Source organism: Kryptolebias marmoratus, linkage group LG1, assembly GCF_001649575.2.
Source record: "Kryptolebias marmoratus isolate JLee-2015 linkage group LG1, ASM164957v2, whole genome shotgun sequence".
Classification (NCBI taxonomy): domain Eukaryota; kingdom Metazoa; phylum Chordata; class Actinopteri; order Cyprinodontiformes; family Rivulidae; genus Kryptolebias; species Kryptolebias marmoratus.
Genome location: NC_051430.1, coordinates 4,681,264 through 4,693,597, shown reverse-complemented (window position 1 = coordinate 4,693,597; position 12,334 = coordinate 4,681,264). Strand labels below are relative to the sequence as shown.

General features: G+C 38.8%; 1 protein-coding gene across 1 annotated transcript in view; it reads left to right on the top strand.

Moving 5' to 3' along the window:
- Positions 1–12,334, top strand: part of zmat4a (zinc finger, matrin-type 4a) — a 208,688-nt gene that overhangs the window by 20,203 nt on the left and 176,151 nt on the right. The window contains exon 2 of the mRNA XM_037975212.1: positions 8,024–8,125. Coding sequence (XP_037831140.1) covers positions 8,024–8,125 — 102 coding nt within the window. The remainder of the gene's footprint in view (positions 1–8,023; positions 8,126–12,334) is intronic.

The window sequence follows — 12,334 nt, the reverse complement described above, 5'->3', positions numbered from 1 at the left end:
GCAGGACGTGCAAAACAGCTGCAGCTGGGGAGGAAACTGGTTTGCTGAAATCTTTGTGGGCAAATGTGAAGCATTAGCGCACATTTTGGCTTCGGTCGCTGCTCCTGCACGCTCCCGGCATTCTGATGTTAACAGGAAGTGACGTCACGTGTCTTCTTCATGAGTTATTTGGGGTTATTTTTTATTCCACACTACACAAACCCACAAAGAAAAGACTAGACCGCAGAAACTGTGGCGAATCACTTTAGAAACAATAAATATTGGGTTAAAGTTGCGGGAAAGTTGCGGTGTTTTGGGCAAAATTGCAAAGAGTTGCGATTTCGCGGGGTTTGCTTGATTTTGCGTTAATAGTTGCGATCGCAACATCGTGAAATCCTGGATGGTCTGATTTATGCAGTTCATCTGCCAAGAACACAAAAGAATACATCACTCTCACACAGCTCTAAAGAGATGAGATCAACCTGAGATGGTCCTGCTCCTCCAGGACAGGACGGTGGCCCTCTTGGAGTTTCAGTTGTTTCCCTGATCTTCATCAAGCCTTCACATTCTGCAGAAGTCTGTTAATCACTCGGTAATCCAAATCAGGTGTGTCAACATGGTAAATGGGCTGTACTTGCATAGCACCTTTTTAGCCATCCAGGCTCCTCAAGGCGTGTTACAATAATCTGCCCTCATTTACCCATCCACACACATTTGGACCGCACTCTACAAAGCTAATCTGAAAAAATTATTTTATAGAGACTAATCAGTGCTTTAGGTTGTATTTGTACACCGATGGGGCCCATTGGAGGCAACGAGGGGTTCAGTGTCTTGCCCAGGTACACTCCTACATGCGATTGCAGCCAGTAATTGAACTTCTGACTCTCTCATTGGAGAATGACTGGTCTAACTACCTCAGCCACCTTAAATCAAAGAAACATCAAAAACATGCTGGACAGTGGTCCTCCAGCACTCGGATTGGGAACCACTGATTTAGGCACAACACCCTTATTTTTTCTCTTTGACTCCAGTAGTTTTACACAGCTTGTTTTTCCCTTGTGCTCCAATGACCACTGGCACTATCGAGGCCCTGACTCTCTACAACTTACTTTTCACCCTTTAAAGGCAGACTGACTCATTACAGGACTGACAAAAGGACACACCTTAGTTCAACATGTCCCTGTGGGACAATTAGTTTCAGTCTTATATAGAGTTATCATCCTTTTAGCCAAGGCCAGTTTCATAAGCTTGTTTTTAAAATAATTCTGTTGAACCAAAATTTAAAAGCAATGACTGCTTTTTACTATCTGATTTTCTTTTTTTTTTTCTTTTTATGATTTTTGTCAGTGTCAACTTATTTCAGTGACTTTTCTTTCTTTAAAAAACTAATTTTCAACAAATCTTACATGAAAGTTGTTCTCCCGACTCACATGCATTGTTTACATATTTATTATTCTGTAATAAACTTAAATCTGTTAAATGTTGTAATTTCTGATAGTTAGCTGCAGTGTTCATTTTGTCCCCCCCCCCCCTTAAACGTCTCACAGACACTGCAGCAGCATCTGCAAAATATCTCAAGAATCACTGGACAGATTTTGTTACAACTTTCAGAAAGTAATTATTGGATGCAAAAAGAAAAATGAGTATAACTCTATAAATTAGACACTTCATTTGAAACATCCCTGCTGCTCACCCCCTTTGCTGTTTTAAAACCACTTTGAACACAAGCAATTTCATATAACAAATAAAAAACTGAGACAATGCTGAGTTTTAAGCATTTTCTAACAGCAGCAGGAAATGGCTGCTTTTTGTTCCAAGAAGAGCACAAGTTTCCCAACAATCTTACCGCTCATCAGTGACTGGTTTTGGAAAAGGCTGTTGTTGTCCTGGGTGACACGCTGACTCAGTGGTTAGAGCTGTCGCCTCACAGCAAAGAGGTCACGAGTTTGCCTCCCAGCCTTCGTGTGTGGAGTTTACATGTTCTCCCTGTGCATGCTTAGGTTCTCTCTGGGTACTCTGGTTTATATACGGACAGAAAACATGCATGTTAGGTTAATTTGAAACTCTTAATTGTCCCTAGATGTGAGTGAGAGTGTGAATGGTTGTTTGCCTTGTTTATCTCTATGTCACCGTATGATGGACTTGTGACCTGTCCAGGGTGTCCCTTGTCCCTCTCACACTGTGACTGCTAGAGACAGGCACCAGCTACCTGGAAAAGGAAAACCAGGGAAAGATGATAGATGGATGGATGGATGGATGGATGGATGGACAGTTGGATGGATGGATGGATGGATGGATGGACGGACCGACGGATGGATGGATGGATGGATGGACAGTTGGATGGATGGATGGATGGATGGATGGACGAACAGTTGGATGGATGGATGGATGGATGGATGGATGGATGGATGGATGGATGGATGGATGGATGGATGTTGCACAATATGAAGAACTTGGAACGTGTTGTTAATATCTATCAGATACCACTACACCAAATATTAGCTCAATATCTGTAAAACTGACTGAATTTTGGTCATTCTTGTGTTGACTGAGGTGGCAGCCATCTAAAATTTAATTGGCTCTTAAAGTTAATTAGTTGTATATTCAATGATCCAATGATTATTTACTGAAGGTTTCATTTAAATTTGTCCAGTGGTTCATGAGATATTTTGCTAACACACTGGCACATGACCATAGTAAAACCATTATTGCCTGCCATTCACCTTTCAGCATTGGGTGATAAAAATCCACACCAACCTTTGATACAATGGAACATGATTCAAAAATTGAAAAAAATAAACTTTGAGAAATGTGCAGGTTTCTGAGGGGGTCACTTTGTGAGAATTGGTAGAAACACATAGAATGATTACTTTCTGCAAGTTTTATTAAAATACATTCAGTGGTTCATGAGACTTTTCCCCTAGTGAACAGAAACCGTTGACTGCAAAGTTAACAGCAAAATTTTAAAGACAGGTGTTATGTAAACAGGTAGCCCTAAAAGCATAATTTCTGAATCACTATCAACTACTACCACACCAAGCTTCTGCTCAGTATGTGTAAAATTGGCCAAGACAGTTTTTGCATTTTCTAAAGTGAGAAGGTTATGATGGCCATCTTGAATCGGGTTGACTTCAGAAGTTACTCTTCTTTCTGAAAGTTTCATTGAATTCAGTTCAGTCATTCTTGAGATATTTTACTAACAGTGCATACAAACACATTCACACAGATACGGAGGGGAAACATTATCGCCCTTTTGCCTTCAGTGTGGGTGATAATGATCTTGCGGTGCCCCACTTCTGGAGCCTGGCAGCAGCTGCTCTGATCATGTATAGATGGTTGTTGTTTGTGACTGAGCCTGCCTCTCATATCTGCGTACAGCAGGGGAAAATGAATATTGTAAAGAAGGTTAAACTTTATTAGATTATAAGTTGGTTTTGTATCTTTTATTTCAGTTTTCCGAGCCTAAGTTAGGTTAGTAAATGCAACACAGTTCTGGAGACGAGGCTAGTATCGTGAGATTAAAAAATGTTCTGTTGTTGTTAGTTACGGCTCTCGCTGCTCACTGCCTGGACATTGCTAAATGCTGTCTGTGCCAGAGCTAGAGGCTGGAAACAACACAGTTTGTAAGTTTGAACAACTTAGTTGCCATTGTAACTCATCTGTCATTGGAAGAGTAAAGTTTAATGCAAGAGACCCGCTTTTTTCTTGTCGTGTATCTTCACTTACCGACACGCCTCCATCACACCGGAAGCCAAAACACGACAATATTTTTCCTATTTCAAGGAGAGGCAGCCAGTTGGAACTATAACAGAGTCTGACACTTAGATTCATTAGCTTAATGAATCCATCACCAGGGAGAGGCACGGCTTCATTTACACAGCAGTTAAGGATTTTTACAGTGCTGATTAACTGATTAACTTTGGGAGTCAACCATATTCAAGATGGCCACCACATTTAAGCAAACTAGCAAACACAAAAATGGCTATAATTCAACTAATTTTACAGATACTGAGCTCAAACTGAATGCAGTTTTTGCTGAGAATCTTTACCAACAGTGTGACATCACATTTGATTGCGTGGAGTTGCACATAATGTTGTTTTCAAAGTTTGACCAACATGGCAATAACACAATCATTTCTCAGCATATGATCTTAAATACAAATGTCATGAAAGGTGGTGAGCAATATGTTTCTTTCATGGAATGCTAGGCCTTAAATTCAGGGCTGTAACACAAGGGGGGCCTTCAATTTGAATAGATATAAAGATAAAGAATTTAAATTTAAATGCAGACTGAGATGAAAATGCCAAATCTTTAATGAAAGACATATCTATGAAATTCTGGTGCATATTGGTAAAAGTAAGAGTGATTTTATATTTATTTTTGTTCTCGTGCTGCTGCAGATGTGCTGATGCATCAAAATTTTGGTTGATTAATCTTTTATTTGCAGCATCTGTGCAAAACCAGGCAGCTGGTCCAGTACTGGCACCAGCTGACTGAAGTCTCAACAACTTTTATATTCTGCCTCATTTTTTTATTCATTTGGTTGAAAACACATCAGTCCATGGAGAGGGTAACTCAGTCCTCTGGGCTGTGGGATAACACAGATGTTGCTATGAGGTAAAAGCTGTCATGTCAGAGGAAACTGACACTAAATAAGTATAAAATTAAAGGCCTAGCACTAATAGCACTAAATGACTGCCTTTCATGCTGGAGTTTCAGACCAAGATTGTCTCATGCTGAGAAATGACAGCAATAAAGCCATTTTGGACAAACCGTGAGAATACCATTGTGTAAAATCTCATGCACTTGTGTGTGAATGACTACCACACCAGATTAAAGCTCAGTGTCTGTAAAATTGACTGCATTAAAGTCGTGTTTGTTTCCTAAGGTCAGCTGGCTGCGGTGGCCTGGAACCTGCTCAAGTCAAAAGGTTAACCAGTTGCAGATGAACATCCAGTGATTATTTTCTGAAAGCTTAACAAAATGTTCAGTGCTTCATAAGATATTTTGATGACAGAGTTGATTCCAACACTTAATGGCAATGTTTTAAACCCAGATCTCATGCAGTCAGTGCTCAGAGTGTGTGTTGGTGATCATCCTTATCTACTACCACACCACATTTTAGCTCAGTATCTGTAAAACCTACTCAGAGCCAGTTTTGTGTTGGCTAAGATTGCTTTGCTGTCATGGCCGTCTTTAATTTGGTTGACTCCAGACTTTAACCAGCCGTAGTTTAGAGGTGGAAATCTTTAGGCATTTCATGATTTGATTATGATTCAGAGATTAAAAAGATTATTGATGCAACTCAATGCATCCATAATCACACTTAATCTCTCAGACCCCAACAAAATAAAAGATTTTGCTCTACACAGCAGTATAAAACAGTTTTCATTCTTACCTTCCTGTTGACCTTTTCCTTTCATTAACTGGTAAATATATTTATTCAAATGTAGTCTAGTGCATTAAATAATAAATATAAATAAATAAAATCAGCAATTTAGCGCCCTGGGCTCGGAAATCTGTTTTTCTAAATTCCATGTTGTATAATGTGACATTTTTTCACCCAAAATGTCTTATTATATAATGGATTAATACAATTAAAATCATTAAATGGGCAAATATGAAAAAATGTTAGTAATATATACAAATGTTAACAAAAATAGAGCATAATGAGTTTCAGTTTAATGGAACATTCAGCGATTTAAAAATTTACTGAAATGCTTCTGGAGGCAGACAACATTATTCTCACTGAATAATCATTTTCAATAACTGTGCTTACAGTACTGAGCAAAATAATCACAGTTTTATTTTCCATAACCCACAAACCCTACACAGTCTTGATTGATCTGCCATAGACATTCCACTATCGGCTATTTTATTTAAATTAATCTGTTGACTAATTTATCTAATAACAAATAAATCTAAACTGTTAGTTTACCACAATATAAAATGTGAACAGCTTGTAAATTAAAGAACAAAATACAGATTTAAAGTGCGAACTCCAACATGACAAATACAAAAAACAAAACTCTTTATGTAAAAAATCCTGAATATTCAGCATGTTATTAGGGTACTGATGCTAAAAACTGCATGAAACTAATCTGAAAAATCCTTTTTTTTTTGCAAGAATTCAATCAGATGGCTTTACCTTTAGATATAGGAGAGGAACAAACAACTATTTAAAATGGAATATTGGGGCCTGAAACTATGATTTCCTTGTCTATTTGTCTGACTTATGCTAAGAGTTAAGCTTATATTTTATTTTCCATGATACTAAAGTCTTTAATTTTAGTTGTGTGAAGATGCCTGACAAAGTATTTCATTGCCCAGTGTAACCACTGTGTTTTTGCTGTGCATATGACATAAAACCTCTTAAATCTCTTTTTCTTCTTTTACCTTAAAACCTACACTTTTCATGTCATATATGATCTGTACTCACTAATTGCATGTAATATATATCCTCTGAATGTTATCCATTTAGCTAATTAATTAACTCTACCTAATATTGGCACACACACACACACATAGGTGTTGTGTTGAATTGTGTTCCCCATTCAGACCTGTTTCCTCTCCTAGATTTCCAGCCATCATTATGTGTTTCCCAACTACAACGGACAAAAAAGGACAAATGGAGACCAAGATCTTTTTTCCATCTTTTTACTTTAAATACAGCGCCATTCCTTATTCCCTTGAAGTTAGTGTAGAGCAGTGGTCTCCAGTCCTGGTCCTCAGGGCCACCATCCTGCATGTTTTACTTGTTCCTCTGCTCCAACACACACGATTTGAATCAATGGGTGATTAACAGACTTCTGCAGAACATGAAGAGGTGATTTAAGCACTGAATCAGGTGTGTTGGAAACAAGGAAAACATGCAGGATGGTGGCCCTGAGGACCAGGATTGGACACCCCTGGTGTAGAGCTATGCACATTTCTAAACAAGTTGGAAAATATTTGCTCTAATACACACCTGAGCTCCGTTGTCATCTGTCCTGCTGCTCATGTGGACATACCTGAGTGATGCTGATGACTTGAGTCTCACTGTTTCTAGTTATGAAATGTGAGCTTCTAATGGAAGCTGAGCTGAATGAATAATAGAAGGCAGAGACGGCTCAGTTTTTTGCTTTGGTGAATATCTTTTTACTGCAACAAGCAGCACAAACTTCCATCATTTATCCTATGAATTTTCAGGAAATCGTGCCAGGATAATGTGCTGTTATTTATTTATCACCCTCGGAAATAATTGTAGCTCTGAGCCCAGAGTATTAGAGGGGAGCTTGATGTTAAATGGTTTTCCTTACTCACTGCTTGATAAAGCTGCTCAGCATCTGTCGGCGGCTCTAAATGCATGAGGCGATGAAATATTGATTAACAACAATGAAAGTATGAAATGTGATTACTGTTTACTGGCTCTGTTACATCACGGTGGGTTTGTCTCAGCTCCCTACAGACCCGGAGAAAGAAACATGATGGGGACAACTCGAATCAGGTTATTGTTTTTTGTTGACATTGTGGTTACAGCCAGGGGCACCACCAGGAGGGCAGTGTGTGTGTGTGTGTGGGTGGTGGTGGTGTGTGTGTGTGTGTGTGTGGGGGGGGGGGTTGTTTGGGGGCAGTGTTCATCCCTATAAATTTGCTGCGTGTCAAAATGCTGCTAGATTGAACAGAATAAAATGTCTTGATGCAGAAAGCCATGGTCCTCATACAGTATCAGAATGGAGGGCCTCAGGGGGTTGTATGCATGGGTTTTCTTTAGAAATATGAGTTTAAAAGAGAAGGGGACAAACCTGAATAAGCTGAGTAATGATTGTGCTGTTTCAAATAGTAATTTGAGCTGTAAAATAAAATAATTAGACCTTTATCAGAGGGTGATTCCTTTCCTTCTGTCTTTTTTCATAACAGCATGATAAAACAGAAATGTCTTCTTGCAGAGCTACTCTGAGGTCTGACTTCAGATGGAATAGGATTCATTTCAACTTTCACACGTGTCTTTACATGTTCAGATGTGCAGGTTCAGTAACACCTCCTGTTTGTCTCCTTCTACAGATGAAGTCAACAGAGGTGGACCAGGGGCTTTTCACAGACAGCTACTGCAAAGTGTGCAGCGCTCAGCTCATCTCCGAGTCCCAGAGGGTCGCCCATTATGAGGTGAAGACGCTGTCAAACATGTCTGTTACACTTTGCTGCTGTTGTGTTGCTAATTAAATCTCAGGATCAGACTGTTTTGGTTCTCGTCTCTCCGGAGACGAGGGGCCGATCTGCACACCTGAACCCTCCAGCTGTCAGGAAACACACAGCACACCTGAGCGTTCTCGGTTGTTCTCCCATGTTACCTCAGATGAGAGCAGTCCTGGAGATGAAGGAGGATTTGGAGGAGGAATTGAACTTTGGCTGCTCTTTGCCCACAGCTTGTGTTTCTGGTGTTTCTGTAGAATTTCTAAAATCTGAATATTGCTGTGAGATTTTACACACACACACAAACACACACACACACATACCCTGAAAAGCTGCAGTGGTCAGACTTGGCTTTAAATATCTCAGTTTAAACTGAATAAAAATCAGGTCCAAACACTTAAGAAGATGGATGCTGTCTGAGTCGTGTTTTTGGAGGCAAAACGCTGAAGCCCCAAATTGTTTGTGTTGTTAATTCTAGTGTTTGCTTGATTTGGTTCAGTTTTTGGTGTTTGATCAGAAATGAGCTGGAGTACTGATAACAATGATGTGTCTTGAGGTTTTAGGGCACAGATATTATTATTATTTTTAATTTGTATATATATATGTATGAAAAGGTTTGAAATTTGGTTTTGGTGTTTACCAGGTCAGGATAAGTATAGAAAAAGGAGAACAGAGTCTACAGAAATGACTATTACCTAAACCATTTTCTAGAAAAAGTGTTGTTTTAACTTCTATATCAAATATGAACACTTTTGGGTGTTATGTCACTGGGGCTGTCAACTTCTGGAAACTGCAACAGGGAAGGAAATATTTTTTTGTTGTCTGTTTTATTTGTAAGATCATCGAGGAAATATGAAGACAACTATTTAGCTGAAAACCAGAAATAAGCACATGTACAACCCAGTTTTAAAAAAGTTGGGACCTTGTTTAAAATGTAAAAATAAAAACAGAAAGCTAATTTGTGGATTGTATGAACTCATATGTTATTCACAATAGAACTTAGTAAACAGCAAATGTTTGACCTAAGAAATTGTACCATTTTCTAGAAAAGGTTCAAAAAGTTGATTATCATGTGTAAAAGTATAGTGTGCAGATCACAAAAAAAACACTAAAAAAGCTCTCTTTTACAGACTGAACAGATAACATTTCTCTAAATACAACTACAAGTACATAAAGATACAGCAAAACAATACTACAGGTTCATAAAAGTTAAGCTAAATAAGTATTATTAGCTAAAGTCAACAGTATGGATTATTGCCCATTAAATATTTGCACATTGTGTACTTTCCATTATAGCTTGGTGTGAGTTAATCAGTCTGACAGCACGGGGGTTAATCTGGACTTGCCCTGAATCTCCTGCCAGAGGACAGGAAGGAGAAGGGTGGCCGTGCATGGTGATTACAGTCTTTCACGATGCTCTTTGTCTTCCTAAGACAGCAAGTGGTGTAAATATCCTGGATTGCTGAGAGAGGCGTACCAATGGTCCTCTGAGCCGTTTTCACCACTCTTTCCAGGGCAAAGCAGCTGCTTCACCAGGATGTGATGCACCCTATGAGGATGGCCTCCTCAGCACACTTGTAGAAATTAGTGAGGACTATTCTGGATTTCTTCAGCTGCCTGAGGAAGTGAACTTGTTGAGTTTTCTTAGTGACGTGTAGTAAGCTCTGCCCATTTGAGTTTCTCGCAGGAACCTGAAGCTTCTGACTCTCTCCACAGCATGTCCTCCAGTGAAGATGGGGACATAAGTCACATCTTGTTTCCTGAAGCCTAACACCAGCTCGTTCGTCTTACTGACATTAAGAGGTTGTTTTTCTGACACCAATTTGCCAGGAGTCTGACTTCTTCTCTGTAGGCATTCTCATCATTGTTGATGATCAGGCCCACAGTGGTGGTGTTGTCAGCAAACTTTATGATGGTACTGCTTCTATGTGGAGAAACACAGTCATGTGTACAAAGGAAACGGGTATGGGCTGATAAGTGATCCTTGGGGAATGCTGGTATTCAGGGTCAAGGTGGAGGAAGTGTTTTCTTTCCAATCTATACATGCTGAGGCTTATTGATGAGGAAGTCCAGGATCTAGTTGTGTAAATGGGCACTAAGTCCAAAATCTATCAGCTTCTGGATCAATTTTGTGGCAAAGGCAGAACTGTAATCCACAAATAACAGCCTTGTGTGGCAGTGTTTATTGTCTATGTGGGCCAGAGAGATGTGGAAAGTGTGTCAAAAAATAGTATCTTTGAATTTTATGTCAGCAACACATCTAAAAAAAACATTTTAAAAGAGGCCGAATCTCTCAGAAGTAAAGTTGGGCAGAGGTTCACTAGTCTGCAAAAAACTGGGTCTAAAAATAGAGGAACATTTACAGAAAAATCTTCCTCAATGGAGAATTGGAAAGACTTTGAATATCACATCATCTGCAGTTCCAAATATCATGCAAACATTTCAAGAATCTGGAGAAATCTCTGAGCTCAGAGGACAAGGCTGAAAGTCACTGTTGGATGCTGTGATCTTCAGGCCCTCAGGCGGCACTACATTAAAAACAGCTTTGGTTTTGTTATGGACGTCACCACATGAACTCAGGGACACTTCCACAAATCATAGTGAACACAGTTCTCTGTGCCATCTACAAATGCTGACTAAAGCTTTATCCTGCAAAAAAGAAACCATATGTGAACACCATCCAAAACTGCTACAGTCTTCTTCCTAAAACCCACTTCAAAAAGACTGAGGCAAAGTGGAAAACTGTTCTGTGGTCAGACAAATCAAAATCTCTTTTGAAATGAAACCGCTGTGAAAGAATCTGAGATGTTTTTCTTCCTGTTGTTTGTTTGGAGCCAAGCTGCCAGCTGCAGCAGCTGAAGAGAGGCAGCACACATCTGCAGAGTTAGATTTACTCTGACAAAACAAATCAGGACTGAAAGAAATGTCCAATGTTTAGGGTAAATAGCTGTGGGGGGAAAAGTTCAGGGTGGAAGTGTCTTTTGTTAAGAACTAATGCTTTGTGTGCTAGTTTAAAACTGTTTATTTTCCTTATGTTGGTTTTGTTAATGGCGCACTGATTATGTAAAAAAATAATAATTACCAAAAAAAAAAATAATATTAGAAATGTTAGTTTTTACATCAGAACATAACTAAGAAAGTATTTATGGAGCATTTATTGGCTCATTTATGTCCACTGCCATGAAAGGGAGGTAATAATGTAATTGCCTGTGTGGGAATTTTTCTGTCTGTCTGTTAGCAAAATATCCTTTGAACCACTGGATGGATCTTGTTGAAACTCTCAGAAAGTAATCATTGGATGCACAGATATGGTCAAATTTGTTTGTATCCTTTTGTTAAAAAAAGAAAAACCTGCAATGGTCACTGAAATAACTTGAAACGCACAAAAATAATAGAATTAAAGCATTTACTAAAAACATTAACCAGTGAAATCAGACATTACTTTTGAGTTTTAGTTCAACTGAATTATTTTTCTGAAACAAACTAATAAAAGTGGCCTTGACAAAAAGGATGGTACTCCTTTAAAAAATTTAAACTAAAGTGTCCACAGGGACATGTTAAACTAAGATGTGTCCAGTAACCAGCATCACAGGTGTCTTCAGTCCTGTAATCAGTCAGTCTGTCTGTTTAGTGAAAAGTAGTCAGAGGGCTGTTTGGTATCATGGTGTGTACCACACTGAACAAGCTGAGGACAGAGTTGTCTCAGCAGCTTAGAAAGAAAATTATTGACACACATGTTAAAGGTAAATACTATAAGACCATCTCCAATCAGCTTGATGCTCCTGAGACTACAGCTGCACAGAAAATTCAGAAGGTTTAGGCCCACAGGACTGGAGCCAACCTCCCTGGATGTCAAAAAGTTAGATATTTTGACTCTATAATAAAAAAGTACCAAAGTCTGTTTTTTTAAAGTTTTATTTCATATATGTGTTATTAAGCACAGAAAATATTTTTAACTAGTAATATGTACCTTTAAGAGGTTTTAGCGTTCCCCAACAGATTATTTCATTGATATTTTAATATTTTTAGAAGTTCTTACACAAGCAGAGCTTTACAAAACTAATCCACTTATGTATAATTTCAATCCATCCATCCATCCATCCATCCATCCATCCATCCATCCATCCATCCATCCATCCATCCATCCATCCATCCATCCATCCATCCATCCATCCATCCATC